This window comes from Paramormyrops kingsleyae, chromosome 2 (genome assembly GCF_048594095.1).
Source record: "Paramormyrops kingsleyae isolate MSU_618 chromosome 2, PKINGS_0.4, whole genome shotgun sequence".
In the NCBI taxonomy this organism is placed as follows: domain Eukaryota; kingdom Metazoa; phylum Chordata; class Actinopteri; order Osteoglossiformes; family Mormyridae; genus Paramormyrops; species Paramormyrops kingsleyae.
This window is the reverse complement of record NC_132798.1, coordinates 33,524,179-33,551,902: the sequence shown is the minus strand read 5'-3', so window position 1 is coordinate 33,551,902 and position 27,724 is coordinate 33,524,179. Positions and strand designations below refer to the sequence as shown.

At 43.5% G+C, this 27,724-nt stretch overlaps 1 protein-coding gene and 1 long non-coding RNA gene across 2 annotated transcripts; one reads left to right on the top strand and one right to left on the bottom strand.

Annotated features, from left to right (window-relative positions):
• Window positions 1–2,713: 2,713 nt before the first annotated feature.
• Window positions 2,714–21,206, top strand: LOC140587618 (uncharacterized). Its single transcript, XR_011989271.1, has 2 exons — window positions 2,714–2,864; window positions 20,880–21,206. It is a non-coding gene; the product is annotated as an uncharacterized lncRNA (long non-coding RNA).
• castor1 (cytosolic arginine sensor for mTORC1 subunit 1) lies at window positions 12,182–27,410 on the bottom strand. Its single transcript, XM_023828964.2, has 9 exons — window positions 27,059–27,410; window positions 23,769–23,839; window positions 22,446–22,639; window positions 20,910–21,045; window positions 18,920–19,040; window positions 17,933–18,043; window positions 17,753–17,835; window positions 17,493–17,587; window positions 12,182–13,532 (listed from the first exon to the last, which is right to left on the bottom strand). Exons 1-9 carry the CDS (start codon window positions 27,169–27,171, stop codon window positions 13,461–13,463), a joined length of 996 nt encoding a protein of 331 aa, XP_023684732.1. The 5' UTR covers window positions 27,172–27,410; the 3' UTR covers window positions 12,182–13,460.
• Between the last annotated feature and the right edge of the window lie 314 nt (window positions 27,411–27,724).

The window sequence follows — 27,724 nt, the reverse complement described above, 5'->3', positions numbered from 1 at the left end:
GTGAGAACCATAACCAATCAACCAAACACTAAGGGCTCGGGGCAACAAGGAACAGGTGGAATAACTTTCTATTAGAAGGCATCAGAGACTCGGAAATAATAACAAACACCAGAAGGTATGAAGGAGCACAGGTAAAACAAAACATAAACCAGGACAAAAAAGGAAAAACATGAACAAAATCAGACACTAGGGGATTAAACAAAAACCAAAATATAAAAGGTGAGACTTGCCAGCTTTGAACTCATGACAGAAGGTTTGCCTGCTTCTAAGCCCCATTGAGCCACGCAGTAGCCCAGGGAGCAGGGAAAGACTTTGGTGCATCACACCAATGTGAATTCAAATTCATTTGAATTTATTTGACTATATGGGGGGTGTCATCTCTGCAAGAATTGTTATGTGACAGTGAATATCAGTCATAAGTTTCTGCATTAAAATTTTATAATCAAGCATGGAGTCTATGGTTATTTAGGGGATTTTTCTTGTAGTTCATTTGTAAGAGGAGGAATTATTCACACTATTTATCAGAATATACTGTGGTTAGACTTCCTTCCCGGAAATTCAGGGGATGTTTCATGTTAAACACGTCACCAGTCAGGAGGCCAAGAGGATAGTGAAGGGGAGTATATGGAAACCCAGAAATAGTTGCATGTTTGTTACGTAAATGTAGTGTGGTGAGGGGCCGTAGCTTGCGTTACTTTTTGTCAGGTAAAGAATTCAATGGAAACTGAAACACGTCAGCCTGCACTATCTGATCCTCTGATCAGGTCAAAGGTGATTGAAAGTGATGTTACGAGATACTCAGCGCCTCCAACTCCCACCTTTGCACAACATGAAGTCGCATTCTTATGCAGAGTGGTTGTTTCAGAACCCCCCCATTTTGGTGATCTGCAGGTGACTTCCATTCAGCCACACATGCTAATAAGTTCTGCAGAAAAGAATATATGTGACACTGGGAAAACATGCTCAGGTGTTTATTTGAAAAATACATATAAAACGATGTTACAAAAGATTCAGCGTACAGACTACCACCCATGACACATATCATTATTGAACTATTGACCATACATGGAATTGGGGGAAAAAACACAGAAATTACTTAAATTTACACTTGTACTGATATCAGTTTTATATAGGGGACAGAAATCAATCATGTAAATAATTAAATATTGATAGATAGCACTACAATTTAGGATGGTCAGAATATGGGCATGTTACTCATAGTTCACATTTAAGATCAGATTTCTCCTTAAAGGATGCAAGCTCCTGCTGTGTTTGCTGAAGAAGCATGTTGAGCCTCAGAAGCACGATGTTGGCATAGATCTTCTGCTTGAATGTGCTCTGAGTCTTTGGAGTGGGTCTTTGTCCCCCAGTGAAGTAGATGCCATTGGGGTGGAACATTTGCAGAAGGTGATGCAAGGTGCTGGTGAGGTAGCTAACCCTCCGGCTGATGTCTGAGAGGTCATGCAGCAAAAGGCTGGAGGAAAGATGAAGGTTCTTCTGGTTCTCCATCACAATGTCTAAGTGCCAGCTGAAGACTTTAAGTCCACTGTAGATGCTTTCCAGATGTTCCAGGAAGCTTTGACCTTTGAGTTTCACCCCTGGGGCATCTACCCCTGCTACCCCTTCCCACAGGTGTGACAACTCTTCACTCTCCATCTAGACAACAAAGGATAGAACAAATGTGAAATATTTTATTCAGAATTTCATTCAGTCTTTTGGACACTCTGACTTATTTCCACAAGGAACTTTTTCAAAAGCTAACAGCAGCAAAGTAATTTATTATGGATAAACGAGCAGGATCAAGCCCCCTTCCCTTCTCTTCCCGTTCTGTAAATTTTGCTAGATGTACGTCAATGTTTTCGTCCCACATCAGGTCCTATGTGCCCAAGACCCCAAGGTGAAGTCGGCAGGCTAGCATACGGTCCCGTAAGGCTTGGTACTCACGTATCTCTGCAGTAGATTAGCTGAGTGCCACTCCGTATGTGCGGCGAGCCTCTGGGCCTGCTGGACAGCACAGGCACAGGCAGAACTCCTGCAGGACTCCTGGCCGCTTTCGGCCGCGGTTCGCAGGCTTATGGCTAACAAGGCCGGAACTGAGTAGCGTGAAGAGCATCATTCAAGCAAACTTTAAAAAGAACAACTCATAAAACCTACTGCAGTATTGTACTATAGTTCTATATAGTTATATAACATCTCAGACAGCCATTTTGCTATATAATATATTGATTAAATAATACTATAGTTATATAAAGAATGTATATCCAGCTGCTGGTGAAACCACTACTGTCCAACTGCAGAAATTATACACCTACACAGATTTTCTTAGCTGTCTGCAAACCATCAAAGCAGAACTCATTCAAGCTCTACAAGTGCAGATCAGCACCAATTTACCTATGACTGCTGGCAAGTGGACACCCATGCTTGAAGGAGCGACCTGCTCTTGTTTTCTTCCAGAGGTCACCAAGTGATACCCTCCCAGCAGATGCTGCAGTCTCCGATATAAAGCTTTGCAGGTTCTGTCTCTTAACGTTTAAGAAACCACAGATTACAGGAAATGACAACAGCTCTCATTAAAAAATGGGACATTTGCAAGGTTTGCTTTTGCTTCGACATCATTGTTGACCTCAGAACTGCAATGCATACGTCACTATTCAAGGCACAGATAACGGTATGGAGATGGGGGGGGGGGGGGGGGGCAAGTGTGGGGCTCAAAAACATGTAAAACCACGGCTGGTGGGTTGAATCCCGGCCTGGTTCTGTGTATGGTACTGATGGGTTTTTCTCACACTTCCTCCAGGTGCTCCAGTTTCCTGCCACTATAGATTTGATGGCAAGTGGATTGGCATCTTCAGATTGCCCAGACTGTGAGTGCATCAATGTGTTTGTCGCCATAGTCGAAAGAAATGTCACTAAAGTGCCATCTGGAGTGGTGGAAATGCCGCCGTCGACTGCCCTTCGCATGGAAAAAAAATGACTGAGTGCCATCTATTGCACCCCCTTCTTACAGGATAGCATGATGACGTGCTCTATAGAGCAAGAGAATGTGACGAAGTGTCTTACTGAGTGCCCTTCTAGTGGAGAGAATGTGATGCAGTGCCCTATAAAGTGCCCTTCTAATGGAGAGAATGTGATGCAGTGCCCTATAAAGTGCCCTTCTAGTGGAGAGAATGTGATGCAGTGCCCTATAAAGTGCCCTTCTAGTGGAGAGAATGTGATGTAGGGTCTTACTGAGTGCCCTTCTAGTGGAGAGAATGTGATGCAGTGCCCTATAAAGTGCCCTTCTAGTGGAGAGAATGTGATGCAGTGCCCTATAAAGTGCCCTTCTAGTGGAGAGAATGTGATGCAGTGCCCTATAAAGTGCCCTTCTAGTGGAGAGAATATGATGTAGGGTCTTACTGAGTGCCCTTCTAGTGGAGAGAATGTGATGCAGTGCCCTATAAAGTGCCCTTATAATCTTAACAGCCACTGTGGGTACCCCTCCAATGGAAAATAGTGCCAATATGATGTGCCCTCTACACAACCCCTACATGATTAAGTATCTGAAAGGGTGCCCTTTTCAGTAGAGGAATTGGGATGCAATACTGTACCCAAGTGGTGAAAAAACATGAAGTGACCAAATAGCTGCCCAACCAGTGCATAAAATGTGATGCAGTGCTGTATAGGGGTGTCCATTCATGTGTGAGAATTTGTCCTAACACAGGGATCCAGTCTAATTTTTCAGGTAGTTGTACTGGCGCTTCCATCCATCACTGTAACTGCTTAATCCCAATAGGGGTTGTGGGGGGGACCAGAGCCTATCCCAGGAGCAAGGGACACAGGTGGGAACCAAACCTATAGGCAGGCACCAACACACTGCAGGGTGCACACACTCACAGGGCCAATTTAGACCAGTCAACCTGGCCTGCATGCAGAAACCCACGCAAACACGGGGAGATCGTGCAAACTCCACACAGGACCAAACCCAGGACCTTCTTGCTGTGAGGCAGCAACACTAACCACTGCACCACTGTGCCGCCCACTGATGCTTCCGACCTTCTCAAATAGTCATACCAGCACATGATTTGGTTGCACTCTTTTTTTGGTGCAGCATGATATTAATCAATGACTTTGCATGCTGATAAATAGTTTTTGTATTGATGAACGATTGACAGTGACTCAAGACTTGATACAGTATTGTATTTGCTAAATATTTTAATATAAACACTACATTAACTTTAATAACTTGTGTCTGTCTAGGGACGTCTTTTTTGCTCCCTCTCTGCCATATATATTTATTATATATATTTGTGTGTGGCGGGGTGTGTGCGTGCAGCCCAGATTTTGGATCCATTGTGGTCTGTTTGTGTGTTGGTTTGCATTGACTGGGCATGTGAAAGGCAACTAACAAGGTGTTTCTAGTAGGTAGCAACACTGACTTTCACAGAGCAGAGGTCAACGAACAACGAGTAGAAGAAGAGTAGTTGTAGTTACGGATTCTTTTGAAGCTGTAAGAGGATCCAGGCTTAATTAACCTCACCCCAAGCCATCAAATCAGCCAAACTTTTATTAATTGATACCTTATTGTGGAGGAGAGGTTTGCATGTCTCCATGGTACTAGGAGCTATGTTGGGTCTCCCAAGGCAGCCAGACTAAGTGTAGTTCAAACAGACTCCCATGATGATTATTATAAAGGACCATCTTACCCTGCCCAGACTGGGCGCTCGCCCGGCCTTCTTGGAGAACTTGGTGAGGGGGCTGGAAGGCACTGCTTCTGGGGACACCATTATTCTGCTGGGGGACTTTAATGCTCACATGCGTAATGTAGTGCTGTAGTTCTCGAGACCGGTCTTGAGACCAATTTTTTGTGGTCTCGGTCTTGTCTTGGTCTCGACTCTATTTGGTCTCGGTCTTGTCTTGGTCTTGACCCTATTTGGTCTCGGTCTTGTCTTGGTCTCGGACATAGCGGTCTCGATGGGATGGGGAAAAAAAGAGAAAACAGCACATCCTCACAGAACAGTATCATTATTCATTACGCGCCTCAATTCAAATGCAACCAGTCAGATGCATCTACTTTAAAAACGTTACATTGTATACATTTTCTCAATGGACACTGCCAGTGCACAGTCCACACACTTCATACACATCGCATGATATTGAAGTCGGCAAAGAAATGTTCCAAAACGTCACCATGCGTCACCATGTCACATGGTACAAAATCCTCGCGAGAGCAAGACGACTTGAGACAGACCGTGCAGCACAAACTGGAACCGCCTCCATGACGACACAACTTTGCCCTTATTGGCTGAAGATTTTAGTCACACGCATGACGTTGTATCCCAGGAAGTTCCATTGCTTTATCTGCTATTTCTCCCGAAAAGCACATAAAGCAGTGAGAACTGGTTTCAGTTCATTTACCTGGTAAAATAAAGATTAAATAAATTACATAAATGCTCTAACAGTACAAGTAAGTTAGTGGTTTATTTATTGTTAGTTACTGTAATGTTGTGCTGCTTTATTTGTTTAATCGTCCAATCTGTGAAGAAGGCATGCAGGTGATATTTGTATAGATTTATCTACACCCTTCTGGAAGTGCTGCCATTGCAGTCAGGTTTCACAGACTACGAGGAGTAGAAGTTGTCCGACTTGGCTGCAGTCAGTTTATACTCCACCCGTGCAGCCGCCGACAGATCACGCTCCTTGTTGCGTCAGCTGCAGACAGACCTAAGCCCAAGTCGAACACACCCATTGCTTCTTTAAGGGAGGATGGGCAAAATTACAACGTTGTCGGTGATTGGCTGTTGTGGTGGCGTTCAGTAAACCTCTGCTCGATAAGCCATCGAGTTGTCTGTCTCAGCGCATTCTCTAGAACTGAGAAAATTTGGTTGATCGAGTTTTATAGTCAACGTGATCGTCCTTATTTTTTATCGATGAAAAAATTTTAGATCGTTTTATCGCCCAGCACTAATAGCATTCTCTTCAATTCAAAGCAGAGGATCATTACATAGCTGTATTCATAGCTTACCCGAGGCCTCTCTCCCTGGTATAAGAGACTTAATATGAACATCTTTCTGGTACATCCCATCTCTTTCCCTTGACGAGGTCTGATAAAATGGTTATAGGAGAGGATTGCTGAGAATATTATTTTCCATCAGGCCTCGTAACTATGACAAATCTGGGAGATTTTAAATGAGAGACATATGGACATATGGACAATGTAATTGAAAAGATAACATGAATTTGATTTAACGAGTAATGACACTTTACAGCAATGCCTTTTTTCTCTACAGTTGATCTGAGTAATGTGATGTCCATTCTAGCCCTAGTCTGTTTTCGGTCTTGGTCTTGGTCTTGGTCTCGACTAGTCTTGGTCTTGGTCTCGCCTTAGTGTGTCTTGGTCTTGGACTTGGTCTTGGTCTTGGTACCCTCAAGTCTCGGCAGTGTCTTGGTCTCGGTTTAGGCGGTCTTGACTACAACACTAGCGTAATGACAGTGAAACCTGGAAGGGTGTGATTGGGAGGAATGGCCTGCCTGACCGTAATACAAGTGGTAATCAGTTACTGGACTTCTGTGCTAATCACAGTTTGTCCATTATGAACAACATGTTTGAACATAAGGGTGTTCATAAGTGCACCTGACACCAGAGCAGCCAAGGCCGCAGTCCAATGATCGATTTTGTAATAGTATCATTAGATCTGTGTCCATATATTTTGACGGTTTGCAGCTGAGTGTGAGGCGGCCGGGATGAAGATCAGCACCTCCACGTCTGAGGCCATGGTTCTCTACTGGAAAAGGGTGGATTGTCCTCTCCTGGTGGGGGATGAGTTGCTGCCTCAAGCGGTGGAGCTTAAGTATCTTGAGGTCTTGTTCACGAGTGAGGGAAGAAGGGAGCAGAAGATCGGCAGTAATACAGAACTGCTCCATAAAGAGAAGTCTGATTAGCATTTTTTCTTTGTTTCCTCTACTTATGAACTTTCAGCTTACAAACTTTCAGACATACGAGCGAAGGGGACTGCAAGTCCAAATTGTGTTCCTTTGGCTCCCGTTTCCTGTCCGCAACATCAATTTTTTTTCTGTGCTCCAATTCCGCCTAGTACTCCAGCTGCACAGCAGTGTAGCGTGCATACGCCCAGCATCCTACTTCTTTGTACTTGCGTATACTATTAAAATGATGTTTTCATGACGATTTCAAGTTATAAACAGCCATTTGGAATGTAACTCATTCATAAGTAGAGGAGCGTCTGTATTAATCTTCTAATGAACCTATATAAAATTATAATTAAGTTAATTTCCAGGGTGTAAGAATTTACATTCCTAACAAAGAAGTGTTTACAGAGTTACTTAGTTTGTTACTTGTCTTATGGTTCATAAGATGAAAGGCGAAATAGTGATTATTACTGTACCCTCAGATCTCTAGGGTGGGGCGTTGACAGACAGACAGACAAAAAATACTTTATTGATCCCAAGAAGAAATTTGGTTGCATACATCAGCAAACAGACATGAAACACATGAAGCACATGAAACAGACAAAGCGCAAACAGCATATCTGGTTGTACAAATTATTTTTAATACTAATTTATGCAGGATGGTTGTGTAAAGGATATGCAATAGTTGTGCATTAAACTTAACACCCCATGGGGAGCTAAACAGCAGAATCATTCATTATGTTGTCCAGATCCTGATGAGTTTGTTTGGGCATTTGGCGTCACCGGAACCTGCTTGACCAGCAGGCCACAGAGCAGAGAAGCACAATGCCCACTACGCAGCTGTGCTGGCTGGCTGGATGGTCAGTCAACAACTCACCTCAAATGATCAAGAAGCCCTTGGTTGGGTGGAATGGTGGCTCGGGATCTGTGCTAGCAACTGGAAAGTTGTTGGTTTGAATCCTGAGAATGCCAGGAGTGACCCTACTCCATTCGGCCCTTGAGCAAGGCCCTTTACCTGCAATTGCTTTGTCCTGGGTATGATGTTATTCTACATCTGGGCCTTTAAGGAGGTCCTCCAACTTACAGGGATATTTGGGGGTTGGTGGCAGGATTGGCACTCCAGCAACTGGGGGAAAAAAAAACTCACACTGGTCCATTTGGACTAGGGTGGTGTTGTGGTATCACCTGCTGCACTCAAGTTCTCATCCCTGAGGTGGTTTGTTATGTGGTGGGTGCAGCAATGCACTGTAATCAGCATGTGCCCCTTACCTACCTTGATTGTTTAAATCATGAGTATGTTTCATTTTGAGACAGTCACCCTTTCACATTTAGCACTCGCTGGATCAAAGTGAAAGCTTTTCGTTGTTGAACTATTTAGCCAAGCACAGGAGCCTTTAAAGTTGACATGGACTATCTAGACACCATAATCCTAATCATCAGACTCGGCGACTTCCTGTGACAGCTTACGAAAGCGCTTACGAAAGCACTGACGAAAGCACTGACGGAGCTCAGGTGACTACAGCCATGCCGCTTTGCTGGAGATTACGCAGCTCTCTTCCTGAGTTAGAAAGAAAGGCATCACTTAATCAAGTACGCAAGCAGGCCGTCTAAAAACGAGCCTCCCCTGGAAAAAGGGCCACAGAAATGAAACTGTATACCTCCTCTCACTTTGATTTGGGGGGGGGGGACCTCCACACTGGCCCAAGTCAAGCACTGGAGTCACTTTCTTACTGCTTATCCTGATACTTTTGGTCTGTTTATTTTTTTATTTTAACTTTAAACAATAACATGATGCAAAAGGTACAAATGTTGGTCTTGATTTTAATACCCCCCCAGCACACACACACTCATCCCCTTTAATACAAAATAAAATGAAACAGTGTAAATAAATAGTATTAACAATGAGAATATACAAATAATCAAAATAATTGAAAATAAATAAATAAAAATAAATAAATAAAATAAAAATAATAATAACATAAGGAGAAATTAATCTAGTGGTCCCTATAAATTACTATTATGAGTACTGGGCTTACAGATATGTGTTGTTGTGGGTGAGTACCAAGGATCAATGGTCAGTCGTAGATTGTATTCAATTTCTTATTTATCAACTAATTAGTTAGTTAGTTAGTTACTTAGTTAGGGGGAAGAGTTTTCATTTTTTCTAAATTTTTGGTAAATGTTATACTTGAGCCTCTAATGCAATACTTTATTTTTTCCAATTTTAAAAAGGATATTAGATCCCAGAGCCACACTGAAGCACGTGCGGACTTTCATTCCAACAATATCCTTCTTCACGCAAGAAGAGGCAAAAGAGAGAGAGCATTCTGAGCTGTATCCGTCAACACTGTTCCATCTCCTGGTATTCCAAATGAAGCTAGTTCAGCACCAGGTTTTATGTCCAGCTCCAATGCCTCATTTAGAATTTTAAATACAAATTCCCAAAAGCCTCTCAGTTTATAACATAACCAAAACATGTGAACGATGTCAGCCTTGGTTAAGTGACATCTGTCGCAAGTTTCTTCTAAGTTGCGGTATATATATTTTAGAAAGTCTGGCTTTGGTGTAGTAGACACGGTGGGTAACTTTAAATTGAATTAAGCCCAACCGGGCTCATGATGTAGTTCAGTTTACTATTCTAAGTGCTTTCTTCCACGTTTCATCAGACAGTTCAATCCCCAATTCTTTATCCCATTGTAATTTATTTTTTTCTGTTGATGTATTGTTTATGGACATAATTACATTATATATTTTAGAAATTTGACCTCTAGGATGGAGGGGAATTTGCAAAATATGTTCTAATGCAGAAGGAGCTGGCCGGGATGGAAAACATGGACTTTGAGATTGAATAAAATGTCTAATCTGGAAATACCGAAACAGGTGAGATTTTGGCAATTAGAATTTTTCTGAGAGGGAAAAAAAACTAGCAGAAGTGTTGTCAGTATAGAGATCAGTGCATTTATCAAGACATAACTTTTGCCATGTCATAAATGTGTGGTTTAGTCAGGCTGCAGGGAAATTATTACATATAGGACTCAACATAGAAAAATGATTAAATTTATATTTTTGACGAAATTGGGACCATAGTTTAGGTGTAGAGGCCACAACGGGACGTGACGTATATTGCAAGGGAGAGAAGGGTAATGTTGTTATATTAGAGCTGGGAGTGATGCAGGTTTGCAGGTATGTGCCTCCATCTTACACCATTCTGTCTCCAGGGACTGAAACCAACAAGTGATTTTCTGTAAGTAAAAGCCCCTTAGATAAATATATATATAGTCACGCCCGGCTCGTACGATCCTCGTGTGTGCCACGCCCACCTCGTTACCTAGGGTTTTATTCCTGATTGTGATCACCTGTGGCTTAAATTCAACCTGTCTTGTGTATTTAGTTCGTGTCTCAGTCAGTATTCCCCAGATCCGTCATTGTATTGTTGCAATGTTTAGTGTTCGTCACCAGTCTGCCCTTAAATAAACCCCGTTTGTCCGTCTTTATGGCTGTACTCGCCTGCTCCGTGAAACGTGATTAGATAGATGAGATTATATATATATATATATATATATATATATATATATATATATATAATTTTATATATATATATATAATTTTATATTGTATTTATTTTTGGTATTGTAAAGCTCAGTTTAATCTTGACCAATGAGCACAAAGTAATTTAATAATAAAACTTAATTACTCCCAAGGAAAATTACCTTACCTTCAGCCTGGCAAAGGCTGCTAGTTGTTTCCATTAATATCTGCTCGACACTGCAGATGGAATTCTTAACACAGACCATCGGCTCAGTGTGTAGACCACAGAGGTTTGTGTTTGCTTGTGTTCATTTACATATATAGCAAATGCTTTTGTCCAAAGTGACACAGAATACTTTGCTTAAGAGCTCCACAGTGCATCTGCACCAGTGCACCATTGTTTATCAAACCTCTTCCTTCACGAAGAGATTCTTTGAGAAGGTTCTCACCCACCTGACACTGAAAGCTCACCCCACATTACTGAGAGAGATCCCACTCAGGTGCACTCGTATCACACTCTGGCTTTGCTCACACTCCGAGTCACTCAAAACCAGGCCAGAGTGTGTACACAAGAACACATTGCTTCTAAAATGCTTTCCATATCAGCACATGGGAAATATTAAAACCAGACACTATATTTTTCCGACATGAATCACAGACAAGCGTGTGATGGGGTGGATCCCCTTGAAAACACTCCATGGTGAAATCCAAGACAGCATGAATACTTCGTTATCATACAGACCACATTTCCTGTCTCCGTATGACTCTAAAGACGTAAGAGTTTTTCACATCCATCACATATGCAGTGCATCAGACGTGGACAACAATCCACTGCATTATAGCATGGCAAACATATGTACTCCTGTGTACTGGGCATGCAGCAGGACAGGGGCCCGACTACACCTCCCTTAACAGACTATCAGCGCCATTTGATACTTGAAACCTTCTTTCAATACGACAAACTACAGCCAAATACCCAAACTCTCATGCTTTAAGTACCTCCACCATATTTGGAGGAAGGTGTAGGTATCAGATATACAAATGGTTAGCCAAACTAAAAAATCAACCAGGAGATACAGCCCAGCTAACAGGGAACCTTCCCAGGACCTCAGCAGTTGTGTGAAGGTCCTCTCAAGGCTGGCAGAGAACGTTCTTAACGATAGAACAACGTTAAATGTAAAATGTGGAAATAAAGGTTTTGCCAAATGTGAGCACAATACCATTAGCACCAGAACATCTTTTTAATGTAATTGTTGAAAAATAGTTTAATAAAATTATTTATAAAAAGGGTTACATGTATACACGTATAACACGCCATCCAGCCATAACACCCAGGACCTCTGAGATGTAAAGAGAGTGTTACTAAGTACTCCATCATGCCTTTCACTTATCTTTAGTCCGATTCTTATTTGTAGTTTTAACCGTAGCGGTGGGATAACATTCCAGGAACATCAGGAAAACTGGACACTTTGAACATACCAATACGTTCGATAAACGTTCCAAGAACGAAAAATTGGTCACGAGGAAAGCCCCATTATGTACCAACGGAAACACAATGCCTGTCAGCAAGAAAGGAAAGGTCATGAAGGTGCAGAGGAAAATTAAGATCGTGCCCTACAGACAAGGACACCTGAAAATCATGTATGCTCTTTAACTGGTGCGATATCGACTGGTAACCCAATTCAATATTTTTGGCGTCAAAAATTTTCCAGTTAAACTGGAGCATATTTATCATAAACCAAAGATCACCTGATTTTACAGTTTTTTATTAGTGCATAAAGCAGCACGTCATAATACTGCGTCACTTTACAAAAGTGTACCCAAAAAAGTCCAAGAAGTGTCAGTGAAACATTACACACATTTAAAAGTGGGGGGTGGGGGAATCAAGACCACCGTGAAAACCAGCAGTGCAAGACACTGCAGAAGGGACAGAAAATGTATCGGCAAGGATAAGTTAATCAATGACCTTTGAAACAGGGAGAAAAGAATACAGAGATGAGGCTTCTGCAGTGAGTTGTTTATTCACTGCAGGAACTGCACTGCAAACACACGGACACCAATAATGAAATGTAAAAATCTAGGTCAAATTCTTTCTGTAAACCTGCTTAAATAAAAAAATAGCTTGCGAAATTAACCATCTCCACCTGTCAGCACAAGCACCAAGAGGTCAACTAAAATCAGAAAAACATCCGTTAGCTGGCAAGAAATTCCAGATGATGCGAACAGCAAAAATGACTAGACAGCAGCTGAGAGACCTTCAGGAAATTACTGTACTACTGACAAACTGTTGGAATCAGGACCAAAGAAATAAAAGAAAAACCCTTCCTCTGAGATGGCGACTTCAAAAGTTATGAACACATATCCATTTATCAAACCATGGAAACAAAATGCTATATAAACTTCCTGTATTTCAATACATACAAATATCAATTCCATTATTTATTTCTGTAAAAGCACCACTGAAGGTCAACACTATACCCACCCGCTTCCAAGTGATCACTTGCAGTCAAAGTTAAAGTTATGGTTTCATCTCTGCAGGTTATCCTCCTAAAGGACATTGCAGGATTTTAATGAGTGCTGCTTTAATGGCTCCGACCACAAACCGAATGTTTCAGCCCAATACTTGCACATCGGAGGATACTGCCACCTTTGTTGTAGGTGGGTTTGTAAAAGTTATACAAAAATTGTTTTTCCAGATACATGGGGGGGGGGGGGGGGGCATAAAAAAATGTTTATACAAAATATTAGCTCCAGCACCTCAGGATTTCATTCTAGAAGACGGAGGCGCAGAAAGTAGTGTCAGGAGATTCAGGATGGAGACACAGACAGGAAGTGGTTCTAAACCAGCAGCTATGCCCACCACATAAGACCAGGGCCCAACACTCAGCCAGCAGTGAACAGCTGGTTGTCATGGCATCAGCCACAGCTAATACTGTGTAGTAAGTGCTGGATGGGGTGGAGTCTGTGGCAGACTAGGCACAAGGGTGAGGTCTGAAGGGCTCTCCCTGAGCCTTGGGACACTTGTGTCATCACACCTGCGATGGGTCATGCCTCTGCTGCTGAAGTAGGCTGATCACACTGTCAATGTCCTCCTCTGGAACCTGAAAAGACCAGGGGAAAAAAAGCATACATTCTCAGGACTGGACGGTATATGTGGGGGTGCAGTCCGATTACTCAACCCCAGCCGCCCCGTGGAACACGCAGAGTGGTTGTTTGGTAATACATTTCCAAAAAGCAGCTTACAAGTAGCCAATAGGAAGGGGGTCCACCATGCTGCAAGTAGAGTGACAGTAGTTCCCCATTCTTAGAACAGAAAGATGTGGTCAGGTCCTGGTTATGCGCATGCAGAGATCACGCCAAGCCTGCCGATCACCAGACTGCCTTAGCGTGGTCTGCATTGCCTTTAGTTTTGATATTACGGGCGCATGGCTTAGTGCCCTTCCTGTCAGTAAAGAGCATTTTCAATCTGACACCACCTGCATGCCAGCTTATCGCCAGACTTCGTAGTCAACTGCGCAAGACAAAATTAGACAACCTCATTGAGCAATATGGCAGTACTGCAGATGAACAGACACTGAGTTTTGGGCTAACTGACACGCACAGCGTAGCTAAATGAGACGGATATCAACAACACGGCAATGCTTCGGAAATGCAAGACATCCGAGATGACAGCAAGTCAACTGAGGAAGCTGTGGAGTGTATCCAGCCTTGAGGTAAATGAAAGTACATTAACATCTGTGCTGTTCCGACAGTCCAAAGCAGCACTGGATACAAATCAACAGCATACAAATCAACAACAGTGCATTTGAATAATGTTACTGATTTATAGATCCATGTCCATGTCACCAAGAAGGGAGTGGGGGGGGGGGGGGGGAATTGTATCATTCAATAAACTGAACTGCAGTTATCATGCAGAAACAAAGACAATTGGTTTTGCACTTCAAAAGATTTCTGAAGAAATAAACTAGAGCAGTTCTTTCTGTAGCTTTAACACAATGAAAGAAGTTATAAATGAATGGAAGTATAAAAAGGAATTTCTGAACCTAAGACTAACGAGTTATGGTTTAGACTTACAGATATTGTAGGCATCAGTAACTATGCATTAAACATCCTATCCTAGACTCATTATGAGTATTATATAGCTTGTATACAGTATGTAGTAGGTCTGGGGAAGATCTTAGAACGCCTCAGAAAAACTGTTCTCCACTGCCCTCTAGTGGTAAAAACAGGCAAACAAGGCCGTGCAAAGAAATGTTAAAAATCCGTATTGCTTAATCACGATGCCAGCAATTTCAAAGAATTGCATTTATGCAATTTCAAATTAAACATTTTCAAAAAAATTTGCGTTCAAAAAATAAAGGATGCACAAGCTCCTGGTATTTCAAGGTGGTTTTCCACTAGTGTAAAAACCAGTACTGGCACGGAGTGAAACCACAGCAAGAGGTGGGGTATTTTGTACTAAATTAAAAAAATGGCTGTAGTATATTATAGCGCAGGCTGAGGTGCAATATTAATACAGCATCGCATGTTCTGCATGTGCAATTCTTACTTCGCCAGTCAGCTAGATTAAGATCAGGGTTTTTCTGACTTTCAATTCTCTATACAGACATCATATCGCAGAGAGATTAAGTTTCACTAAAACAGTTTTACGCCATCAAAGGGAAAAAAAGTGAAAGTTTTGCAATTTTAATTATTAATTATTGTTTTCAAGGTTATCTAGTATACATTTAAAAATCAGATTGAAGTTCACCTTCGCTGCTTTTGCATGAACACTGCATGGGTTCTCCTAGACCAGGGGTGGCCAATGTTATCCGCAAAGGGCCGGTGTGTGTGCAGGTTTTTGGGATAACCTGTAGGTCAGCTGATCAAACCCAGGTGTGAGGACTCTTCAGCCAATCAGTCCTCTAATTAGTAATCTAATTAGGGAGTTGCAGCGAAAACCAGCACACACACCGGCCCTTTGCGGATAAGATTGCCTATCCCTGTCCTAGAGAGTCAATCATTTTCATCCTTACTATTTAAAATCACTCCTAGAGGGGTTTGAGAAACTTGTCTTTTTTGTTTAATAAAAACCCCTATAAATCACATTGCAATATTTGAAAAATTTCCAATACCATACCATGCTGTCATAGTATATTATAAAATACTTTCTTTTAATGCTATCCTGATCTCTGGTTCTTTCAACAATATTTTAGCTTGGGTCAATTCATTTGTACACGCATTATTATTATTATTTTATCATCATCATCATCATCATCATCATTATTATACCACCTCGTTTTCTCAGTTCACAACTGTTTAATACGGCAGCTGCACTGCGTTTCAGAGGCAGGCCATTTGCATAACAGTTCAAAGAAAGTGCTTTGAGTCCCACCCTAAAGTACCGAAGTACCAAAAAAAGATCCCCACTGGGCCTTTTGGTACTGGAACTTCTGGTACAGCTGTTTTGGTTACCCTAACTGAATGGCCAATTGAGCGTTTCCTTTCTGTTGTCAGACGTTGCTATGCTGGTCCTGGATCAACCATACCTTTGGCACAGTCATGTTTTGTTGTGTTGTGTTTCCTTTTGCAGTTTTATGAATGCAACAAAGGCTTAAATTTAAGGGACAAAAATTGTCAAAGAATCGTGATCTCAATTCAAAGCAAAAGAATTGCGATTCACTTTTTTCCCCAGAATCATGCAGCCCTAGTTAGGGTACAACTGAGAGACCATTGAGGGTACAGCCCCAGTGACAAGCAAAGGTACAAATTCTTACTCTCTTTTCTGACACGTATATAGAGCATACAGTGGTGAAACAACTTCAAAATTAGCTGGGCTGTCCCTGAAACATTAAGGTTTAAGGACATGATCTTAAAAATCCAAATAACATCAGTAAAATTGAAAAAGACCATGCTGAAGCAATACTGTGTTTCACAAAGTGTCTGAAGTAATAACATTTGCTTACAAATTTTGCTAAAATTTAAGCAATTCAGCTAAAAAAAAAATGTCACTTCCTTACAGACAAGAAGCCGATAGAGTCTCAGAATTTAGATATGAAGATAATCTGCTTATCACAGAGACGCGTGTTAAGTGCAGTTTCACAAACTACTCCAGAGGGAGAAGAGTACAATCTGATAACAGAAGTGATTATATGCATTAGCTAAATAGTGGGCAACAGCCTCATTCAGCACAAAAAAAATCCCTCATTATATAGTGCAGTCCATAAATATTTGAAGAGTGACATTTTTTTAAATTATTTTGTCTCTGTACACCATCACAAAAGATTTTAAAATTAAACACTCAATAATACTCTCACTTTAAAGTGCAGACTGTTAGCTTTAACTTAAGGTTACAGATAGTTATATTAGGTGATATACAAACCACTGGTAAGCCAGAACAGAAGTGAAAAGCTTTACTAAGACGTAAAAAAAAACGTGCAGTTTTAGAATAACCCTTTATGGACAAATGACAAAGATTCACCTGTAAAAGAGCAATGGAAAGAGAAATGAAAGGGATGATTCTCAGGATACCACCCGTAAAAACGTATAAAAACAACACAATATAGCTGTCCATCGCCTTAGATGAAAGCTGACAATCTGCACTTGAGTGCATCACTTCAAACCCATTGTGATGGTATACAAAACCAAAATAAAATGTCACTGTCCAAATACTTAGACTGCACTGTAACTTTTTTTTTCCGGGGGGGTCACTGTTTACCTCCTCCTTGTTGCCCGTCTCCACCCAGCAAACCTGCTCAGACCCTGCTAGCAGTATTTGTTGCCTGTCTGTTGCCCAAAACTGACTTTTTTTGCATGGTTCTGCCCCACTATTTAAATGGCCCCCTTGTGTTCTTGCCCGCTAACTCGGCTCTGTCCTTTTCCTCCCCCTCCATCCTGATCCCAGCGATACTTACAAGTGCACACTGAAGCTAATGTTTCATAAACAGAAAAGCATGCAGCATGTGTGAAGTAACGTCGCTTTGGAGGAGGATCCGCAAACGAGTGCTTTATATGCACGTTAAAGGAGATATTTATCCAGCTGTTAGTTTGTTACGCTGTTAGATGATCAATAAAAAGCTCACCAGGGCGTGGTCAAAGCTGAAAGTGCTGATGTAATATGCAGAGATGTCACTGTCAGCCAGGGGTTGGGAGATCTGGGCCACAATGCCGCACTCATCTGTGGGGGGGGGGGGGTAATTAAGGGATTACACTTCATCAAGGTACCTCATTCCTGCTTTACACAAACACCATTCAAGGACAGACTGGTAAGTCTCTTGTGCCTCGCAGTTACAATGTATGACCAGCAGGGGTCAGCAAATATTCCCTGAATGGGGGCACACACCAAATCCCAGAGGCTGGCCGCCAATCCGGACCATCCTCCACAGCTCTTGTGAAGAACTGGTGAACAGAAGGTTAGCTGGGAACCTGAAAGAGACAGAGAGAGAGTGAAGGCATAGGAGGGTCAGATTTACCCAAGAGAGGCGTCCTCAAGAGACCCCGATGACGGGGAGCCTCGACTTACTGTCTCTGGGCTTCGGTGTCCATGACTATGGAGATGTATCCATCAATAAGAGAAAACGAGAAAAATTTGATGCAGTCCAGGTCCTGGTTGGAATGGGATCCATCTTTCTGGCTGAGAAACAAATGTAAGAAAGTGTTAAGGTCAGAGATGATTTAAAAAGAAAGACAGCCCTTCCTGGACTTTGGGGTTCTTTATGGCCCCACAGTAAATTTTACTGGTGGGGGGAGGGGCCAGCCAACATAGCCATCGGCCCACTAGCTAAATGCCCTGCCTGTTATGCCAGATGGCCAGTCCAGTCCTGGTTAAAGAAATGCATGAGTGAGATTTTTGGTCATTTTAATTTCATCCTTAAAACAACGTGACTCCAAACCCGGGTTCCCAAATTCCGGTTATGGAGGGTCAGTCTGCAACACAGTATGCAAATTTCTCTGCTCAAACACACCTGCTACACCTGGTAATTAGCTGGTGAGCTAAATAAGATGAGCAGGAAAATCTACGAACTGTGTTGCAGACTGACCCTCCAGGACCGGAACAGGGGAGCCCTGTTGTAAACAAAGAATTATAGTAAAGAACTGTTAATACAAAACTGCCTTTGAATTTCCTGCATAAAAAGATTGGCATCGATAATATTCACAAGGCAGTTTCCAACATTTCACCAAAAACTTGCCCAGGATGGAACTCCTGCAAGCCATACCAGTGCAAACTCCCTAGTTCCTAGGAATCATTTTCTTCCTTTCAATTAATACCCCAGTTCTTCTGAAAGCAGCAATTCGAGGGCTGTTTAACCATTTAAAAAAGGAATTCTTAACTGGTAAGTGGTTAGCAATTATCAGATCGTATCCTGAAAGGGATAAAGGCTTTTCCAGAAAAACATCAGGGGTCAATGAGGTTATAAAAATAACAGGAAGACAGCTGTTAAATTTTCATCTCCACTCAGCTGGAGTGGGGGGGGGGCGCCAGAGAGTAAAGTGACAGATGGGCTCCCACCTGCTGGAGTAGAAGAGCACGTCGATCAGCGTGGTGGCGATGGCTGGAAGAGTGTCTGGGTCCAAGCTCATGACCAAAAATTTGTTCAGTGGACTCAAAACCGGATGGACCGTGATCTTGGCTGAGAACACAGGATGGATTCATTCATTTTTTCCCCCCTCCCTCTCTGCCAAAATTCACTACAAAAAATCAAGGCAAGTTTATTTACAGAACACATTTTCATACAGAAAGCAATTCAAAGAATATTTTATGTCACACATGAACAATAGGCACCACAAGCTGACCAATTCCCAAAGATCAGAGACACACGAGGTTTCAAACCCATCAGTGATATTTTTTGTTCAAGACATTTGAGTACTGTAAAATCACTTCTGAGAGTGAGGTCACTTTAAAATATGAGTTATGTGCTCACGTTTTCTTGATGTTCGTTAAAACAGTGGGATTTTTAATGAGCAGCAGATGTCTGTCTTTTTGGGAAGCCCAGTCTGCAGAGCACTGTGATAGAGGTCAACCTCAATGAGTCCAGAGTACGGGGCCTTCAGCAATGAGTCTGACCACATCAGACGGCCTTAATAGCAGTTAGAGTTACAGCATTAAAGGGCTGAGTGGAACAAAGCCAGACAACACCGCAGACTAAACAAGATCTGTGCAGGTCCTGGAGGAGGGAAGGAAACCTCTGGGGGCCCCAAGGCCAACTGGGAGCCCAACCCAACCCAGGCTAAATGTACGCGTGTCGGAATTACCCATGAGCCTTTGCAGTGAAGGATCATTAGAACAGGCTCATACTTCATATGCTGGCACTCTTACATTGAAGCTAAATATTTCAAGAGACCACCACCTTATTTTTACTAGGGAGGGGCAAGTCCATATTTTGGTTCTGATTCCGATACACCGATACACCGATACGGATAGATTCCGATGCAAGAGCTCTTTTTACTCCAGTATTTTTATATAATAAATGAATATATATTTATACAGACGCTCCTCTACTTGCGAACGAGACGTGTTCCGAACGGCCGTCCGTAACTTGAAATGTTCGTAAGTTGTTATTCAACATCATTATAAAGGTATACGCAAGTACAAAGAACTAGGATGCTGGGAGTACGCACGCTACACTGCTGCGTGGCGGGAGTAGCGGCCAGAAGATGTACTAGGCGGATCCGTCGCGCAGAAAAAAAACTTGATGTAGCGGACAGGAAACAGGAGCCCAATGAACACAATTTGGACTTGCAGTCCTCTACGTTCGTATGTCTGAAAGTTCATAAGTTGAAAGTTTGTAAGTAGTGCAGCGTCTGAACTTATTAATCCTTTTTAAAACTAGGAAATACAAATGGATCCCAAAATTTTTTTAAAATTAGGATACTAGAAGCATACATAACATACTGATCCACCTCGTTTGTCTTGTTTTAAGTGTTTATGAGGCAGTTGCGGTTTAATCTGAATATCTTCCCAGTGAGGATACACAAGCAGCGAATGCTTCAAAAGCCCCACAATTTTCCCCCCACTGGCAACAGCGTCACTCACACTTCATTGCTACAGCAGCCCCTCGTGTATCACAAGCTGCAGTGAGTGTGCAAAACAGCTCAAGCTAGCCAATCCCAAATCATGCACTGCTTTTCTCATATTACTTGTGCTGTCTCGCACAATTCCTTGTGCTTTGTTTGGTGTGATTTTCCACTAAATGCTGACTAGCAGAGTTAGAGTTGAACTTGAATGCCTCCAAAAACACATCTAAAATGGGAAAGATCTATTGTGTGATTGATTTTGTACAAATCAGTTTAACAAAAAATATAGCTATCTTTTTATAGCCTGTGGTATATTGGGTGTGGATCGGTCACATTTGGCCGATACCCGATCTGTCGAACAGGTCTGGATCGGTGCCGATACCAATCTGAATATCAGATTGGTGTACCTCGAATTTTCACTATACATTCTATTGGATTTATCACCATTCCTCTAGAAACAGGACTCCTTCCCCTCCCCCTCTTACCCTCTTTGCCATTCTTCTGGAACCCATTGCGGATGTCCTGGCTGCGGAACGGGACGCACTCCCCCCCCACCTCCCTGTAGATGTTGAACTCCTCCTCCAAGGTGCGGATGACCACCGACAGGTCCTTCTCCCTCACCTGCCGACCACAGAGCAGACCATCACCTCTGCAGCACATCCACCTCCAAACATCTCAAGGCTGATCACAAGCTCAGATGGAACAGATCCCTCCACTGTCGCAGCCTCACTCTACCTGGCCAGTGTCTCTCAGTCAGTTTTACATTAAACACATGATTAACAGTTTTTTTTTCCTGCTATTTCACTCTTTTCACAACAAAGACTTATTACCTGAGGCTCAGCTCGAGCTTTAGATGTTTTAAACAAACGCATGAAACAAAGTTTGAGCTGATTCAAAGTGAAGCCAATGTAAAAGCTGGTGGAATGGCACAATGCATAGTGATTCCTCTTTAAAGGACAAACACACCAAGGACAAAGGTATCTCTCTGAATATCTATATAAAACAAAGAACTCAAATATTAAAATAACCCAAGCCAAACAAAAGACGTCTGAGCAAAGTCCAGGCAAAAGCAAAATCAAATTTATGGTGTTAAACATTAAACTTGTTTAAGCCCTTATTTAGTGCAGTCACTCAGCAAGTCATTAACTACGAGCCGGTGATGGACGTGTGAGAGGTCTTCCTGCAGACCATGCCCCTGCTCTGCTTGGGGCAAATGCTGATTTGCAAATTCTGGTCACCATTCACCTCTGACCTCAGCCTTTGCCTTTGGTTTCCACTTAATTACTGAGAAATACATATCTTCAAAATCATGAGCCATGAGAACTACGATCAGGGAGGCACATGACTGGGACAAATCGCCGTATAAATCGATACGGGCGGCAATTTCCTGTTGTAGCAGCGCAAATGCATGATTATTTTAGGTACATTTGCACTGTAATGACAAGAATTTACTGTGCATTTTAACCTTTACGTAGCTAATTTGTACTTCTTTCATGGTATAAAGGTAAAAATGCATGGTAATTTCTTGTTATAACAGCACAAATGCTGCAGCAGGAAACTGTCATACGTATCACTTTATACCAGGGGTGTCAAACTGCAGTCCTGGGGGGGGCAGAGCCCTGTGTAGCTTAGTTCTTTCCCTGTTCCACCATAAATGATTCAGCTCAAGAGCTGTGTGGTAATTAACACAAGGAGTTGAATCAGGTGTGTTAAATGAGGGGAAACCCAAAAATGTGGCCCCCCAGGACTGGAGTTGGGCTTTATACGGAGAATGTGTACCTCTTATGTGCATCCCTGACTATGATACTACTGATAACAGTACTCCATCCATCCATCCAGTTCAGGGCACATGGGTAGGGAAGGCCTAAAGCCTAACCCAAAACAGCACAGGATACCAGGTGAGGAACAAGGCAGGGGAGACTCTGGAGGGGTCAGTGCATCACAGGGGACACAGACACATAAACACACTACAGGCAGTACAGACACCAACTGACCAATCAGAGGGCAAGCCGGCACCTCACCAGGATGAAGTCCGTCTGGTAGGTGGAGAGCATGAAGACGGAGACGTGCTGCTCGGCCAGGGGTGCGATGACAGACTTGGCGATCTTGGTGACGCCCACGGCCTGGGAGCTGCTGGAGGCGTGTCCATTGGAGACCACGTTGAGGGGCAGCCAGGTGGAGTCTTCCACCAGCAGGTGTTCCGAGGGCGGGAGCTCTTCAGGGTGGGGGTGGGGGGGAATCAAAAACATCACATCATCATCTGGCTGAGCTGAAGCAGAAACGCTTAGAATTTAGAGGTCATTGTTGAACACACCACGGCGCACGACGACGAAACGTGTCCACTGCATCTAACCCATGTGTGACATTGTGACATAGCAGGGGGCAGCTAATTCAGCACCTGGGGAGCAGAACCTTGCTCAGGGTACCTCAGTGGTGCCTTACTGGTTGTAGATTCCAACCAGCAATCCTCCAATTACAATTTCAAGTGTGCTTCCCTAACCATTAAGGCACTACTGCCCACAGTGGTGCTGCTTCCCCCTCACCCCACCCAGGGCCCGACCAAAGTCAGCCACATCACTTGGGAACTCAAACATCCACAAACTAGGGCCTCATAAGGAGACCATAAAGCACAAAAATGCCTCCTTCCAGGACTCACCAAAAAAAGGCCAATACCACCATGACACATCCTTAGCCAGAAAAGCAGCTTGCAGACATATAATCAGCATGTTTACAGAATTTACGACCCGTTGTTGCACAAAGCAGGAAAAACGCCTCAGTGGCTCAGCAAGGCCTCACACGCGCCAAAGGTCGGGGGAACGAGCCGAGCCAAAAAGCAATGATAAAATAATGCTGGACCACCCTGGCCTGCCCCCCGGTGCCGGAGAGGGAAACGGGTGCGAGGCCTCAGGAACTGGGAGCCGGGAGACTTCACAAGGTAGTCAGACGGGAGCAAAGATAAGCCTTAATGCTCTAGCTACGGTGGACATGAAAAGGCTTTTTTAATCTGCGTTTACAGCAACATACAACTGTGCAGATTCTGGGACAATGGTGTCTTTCTCATAACCTGACAATGGAGTAAACCCTAGTGAGTTTCCTGAGGTGGGGGTCCATTGTAGCAGATCAGAAACAGCAGCGGAGGGGGCTCTGTTATAGGTCCTGCCTGAGAGTATAAACTGCACCACAGGAAGGACCAATCACGTTCCACAGACTATCCATGTACCCGCCCATTCATTTGATGCGCCCAAACGTGAATGTTCTCCCCCTCCATTGAAACCTGCGGTGGGTGGTTTCGGCACATGTGTGGGAACCCACTGGTTATCCCATAACCCAAGCGTTGGTGCTACCTTTGAAACCTTCCTCATCCAGAACCACTGTGTAGTTCTCAGGGGTCTCTGTCAGGCTGAAGAACTTGCACCTGCGGAGGGGGCGAGAGAAGCAGGAAAGGGTGAGGGCCAGAGTGCGGCTAATGGGGCCGCTCTTGTGGGACATGTATGAATGGGAGGATTTTCTGGAAAGCGCACCGTCACCAGCCAAGAACCCGCTCACCCATCCACAATTACCCGCTCCAATAAGCACAGTGGCGATATATTGTGAAGAGACACGCCAGACCCCTCACAGAGAGGGGATTACTGGAAGGCTGCCCTTCTCCGTGGTCTCTGGAGGGTCGTCTAGGCACACCCAAAAGTTCATGGGTAAAGAAACTCGCCTCAAGTCAAAATGCTGGATTTGTACCAGAAAAACTAGGGGAAAAACAAGCTTGGGTCAATGGTCCTGTCCGTCCCATGCATCTGCCAGCTGTGTTACCGGGGAAAGACTCCCAGGTTAAGCTCCATGTAATCATTCACTGGAGTATCAAGGGAATTTCATCAAAAACATAGCAGGTTAATCAAGCAGCACCAGATGGGTAAATGCAGGAGTCCATTGTACTGCACTGCCTTCAAACTTCCTGTTAACCTCTCACCCCCCCCCCCCCAGGTCTTTACTTCCTGCAAGTGTGCGAACACTTCCTGGCAGATTGAGCCGTGCTGGGGTCACTTCCTGTTTATTTGCAGTTCAAACACCACCCTGTACAGGCTCGGCACACATCAGAGGAGGCTTCAGCAACACCTGCACAACCTTCTCGCTGTGATGGAGAACCACCATGGCATAAATTCGACAAACGATATTAAGCGATAAGCATTCAGATGACAGTCGATCTTTAAACACTTTGGCCTTTAACTGGTTGATCCAAATGCATTCAGTGCAATACAGTTCTGAATTTATGTTAATTACTTTTAACGTTCAGTTGTTAACAGCTTAATGGTTTGGCTGGGGCGGCACACACTTGGCGCATGAGCTGCTTCAAACCAAATTATTTTGGTTAAATACAGACATGAGTGTCTATAAATCACTATATGGACTATTGTGTTCTCTCTCTGAAGATGTGAAGGTCTTCCTACCATCTTGCCAATGGGATAGCTAAGGGTGAGCCTGGTCTGCTCAGGGTGAGCCTGGTCTGCTCAGGGTGAGCCTGGTCTGCTCAGGGTGGGCTTGGGAACAACGCCATTCTGCAGGCCAAGAGGGCTGTGGGAAAGTTTGGAGCACCCAGAATGTCCACTAACTTTTGTCTGTAGACAAAGGCTGGTGAGAAAAGGGGGGGCACCGCCACATCATGTTTGTCATTATCGTTTCAGCTGCCGAGCGCCACAAACTGGCACCGTTAACCCCCCCGCTGCCTACTCGGATACGTGCCATGGCGGGCGGGCAGGCAGCCGGCCGGCGATAAGCAAACTTACGCATATTTCAGTAAGGGCTGCTTCATCTTCCGACAGAGGGAGGGTGGGGGGCATTCTGCATACCGGACGTACATTTCGCCTGAGGTCCATCAGAACCATCCTGATTCACTTTAAAAATTCATTAAGGTGAGGAGGAAAAGACTATCCAAGAATCTCCATTTCTTACTATTACTACATATCAGGTTACACCCCCCCCCCCCCAAAAAAAAAAAATCCATCATAACAATTTGCATATTGTCATGCATGAATAATTTTAAAGTATCATCCTTCATAAAAAGCACTAACATTTTATAGTGTTTATTCAGCCTTTCAGACAGGCCTGGGGGAGTGAACTTTGTCATCTTTTTTTCTCCCCCAAACATCCCTGTTATATATCTACTCAGCAGTTCAGAATGACCTGCAGAGTCCTGTGAACAACAGTGCCTCGTCTTCGCCAAGCCCAGCGCAGCAATGTCGGGCGGGGGGCGAGTGGGGTTAGCAATACATGGGGCAAATATCCGAGGGCCCACGGTGAGAGGCTTCTAGCAAATTCTGGCTTGAGATGAAAGCAAACAAGCACGAGTGACCGCAAAGAGCAGCAAGTCTCCACCCAAGCAGCAGGTAACACTTATACTGTAGCTAACAAGCAGCACCGCTCTCCCGGGACGTCGGTCTACAAACTATGTGACACAACGGACAAAATAAAAGAATGGCTGGACATACATGCATCCACCATGTAGGCGAAGGGCCTGACAGGGAATAAACCTCAGCCCACACCCAGAAAAGTGGAGGAATTTAAAAGAAAAGAAAAAAAAAGAACCGGTTATGGAAGAACAAAAAAAAAAAAAGTTACATAAATGACGTACAATGATTAAGGTACACACCTCAAACAAAGCAGGAAAATAATTTTGTAGACCCGGACCTAACAGTTCCCTGCGATTATCACACATCCATGCCAATAGAGGCCTCACCTTGAGAGTTGCTGACGCAGATTTACAGACCAAAAATACAACTGAATGTGAAAGCACAACAAAGACAGGAGGCCAGGGGAGAGTGATGTGGATTTCTGTAGGGCTCCCCAAGGCCAGGGTTACACAGCTGGCTTAGAGCAGGGAAGACAGGGACACAGTTACATAAAGCCAGGTTCTGTAGATCTGAATTAGAAAAATGAGATATTATGGGGGTAGTATAAGAGGCAGACCTGTACAGCAGGCTGGGGGTTCACGGATGAGAGGCTATTAAAATCGTCCAAAACTTAAATAATCATGAGGGCCCTGGACATGAAGAGGAGCTGAGCGCCATGCCTTCGCATTTACACGACTGCCTAAATGGCACATGTTGCTTTCAGTTACTTATAAACATTTCGGAGGCTATATAAGGTAATCTGTAAAAATGCCAGCGCAACAAACGTGACGACACTCAGCATGAAGCCCACGTTTCGGCCTCGGATCTCAAACAGGCAGGCAAACTTTTGTTTTACTCCGCTTAATAAAATAAAGGACGCTGCAATTGCTGCACGTGTTAATCAGCATTTTTAGGTGCAAAACCATCTGGTTCGTTTTAAAAGCAGTTTAAACACCTAATACAACACACTATGCCAAAGGGCCATCTTTATCTGTTTAGCAAATTGCACTATCGGGCCTCGGTCAGTGCAGGATAAACTATCTACGGATGAAGTGAATCAAGTTAGCTGTTCGTGTGCTAGATATCACCATATTAAACGACTCTCCTCGTGGTTTTTGCTTCAATTTTCTCGCGCTTTGTTGGGTCCTGCGTCCGTGCTTTTGGAAAGGAGGACATCAAGTTATAATTATTATTGCGTACCTTAAGTTTAATATTATTATTAATAATAACACCAGCGTTAGAAAGAGCGGCTTTACCTGGTTCTGTTCCGCAGGAATATGAGTTTGATAAGCGGGTGTGTGAAGACCACCAAGCCGTCCTTGCAGATACTGGTCACTTTAAGCCTGTGATCGAGGATGTGCAGGTCCATTTCTCCGCTGCAGCACCCAGCACCTCGTCCTCAAGGCCGAACGTGTTCGATTCTCCGCGATATATGCACCGCTGCAAGCCCCCCCGCCCGGATCGGTAGCGCCTGCTGTGGGGGACACGCGTTAATTCGCATGCCCCGGTGTTTACAACCGACACGGTGGGATCTGGAGGGGATAAGGAGAAAAAGGCGTCGGAGCCATCAGAGAGGCGGCCCGCACAGAACCACGCCCCCTCGGCTTTAAAGGGCCACGCCGATTTCACCTGAATCCAACGCTGGACGTCGTTTGCGCCTAATGTGCCAGTTTTTAATTGTATATATTGCCTGTGCAACTAAAAAAAAATGATGCAAGCCATCTCAGACATTACGTTCGGGTCGTTATAAGCAGGCGTTAACACTAAAGCATACATTTAGTTGGTTAATCGATTTATATTCCAAAGATTAATCGCATCCTTGAAATGTAATGATGGAATGGTCTGACCTCAACGGGAACATTAAACTTTAGCCAGGGGATGTTAATTTGCAAAGCACAGCTAATCTTGTGTATTCCATGTGT

Excerpts from the sequence above, each read along its gene's own strand:
- castor1 (XM_023828964.2), bottom strand. The coding sequence starts at position 27,171 with ATGGACCTGCACATCCTCGATCACAGGCTTAAAGTGACCAGTATCTGC. Across the intron at positions 18,044-18,919 it reads GTGCTCTTCTACTCCAGCAG|CCAGAAAGATGGATCCCATT; the intron begins GTGGGAGCCCAT and ends TTTGTTTCTCAG. Across the intron at positions 17,588-17,752 it reads CGGCCAGCCTCTGGGATTTG|ATGAGTGCGGCATTGTGGCC; the intron begins GTGTGTGCCCCC and ends CCCCCCCCACAG.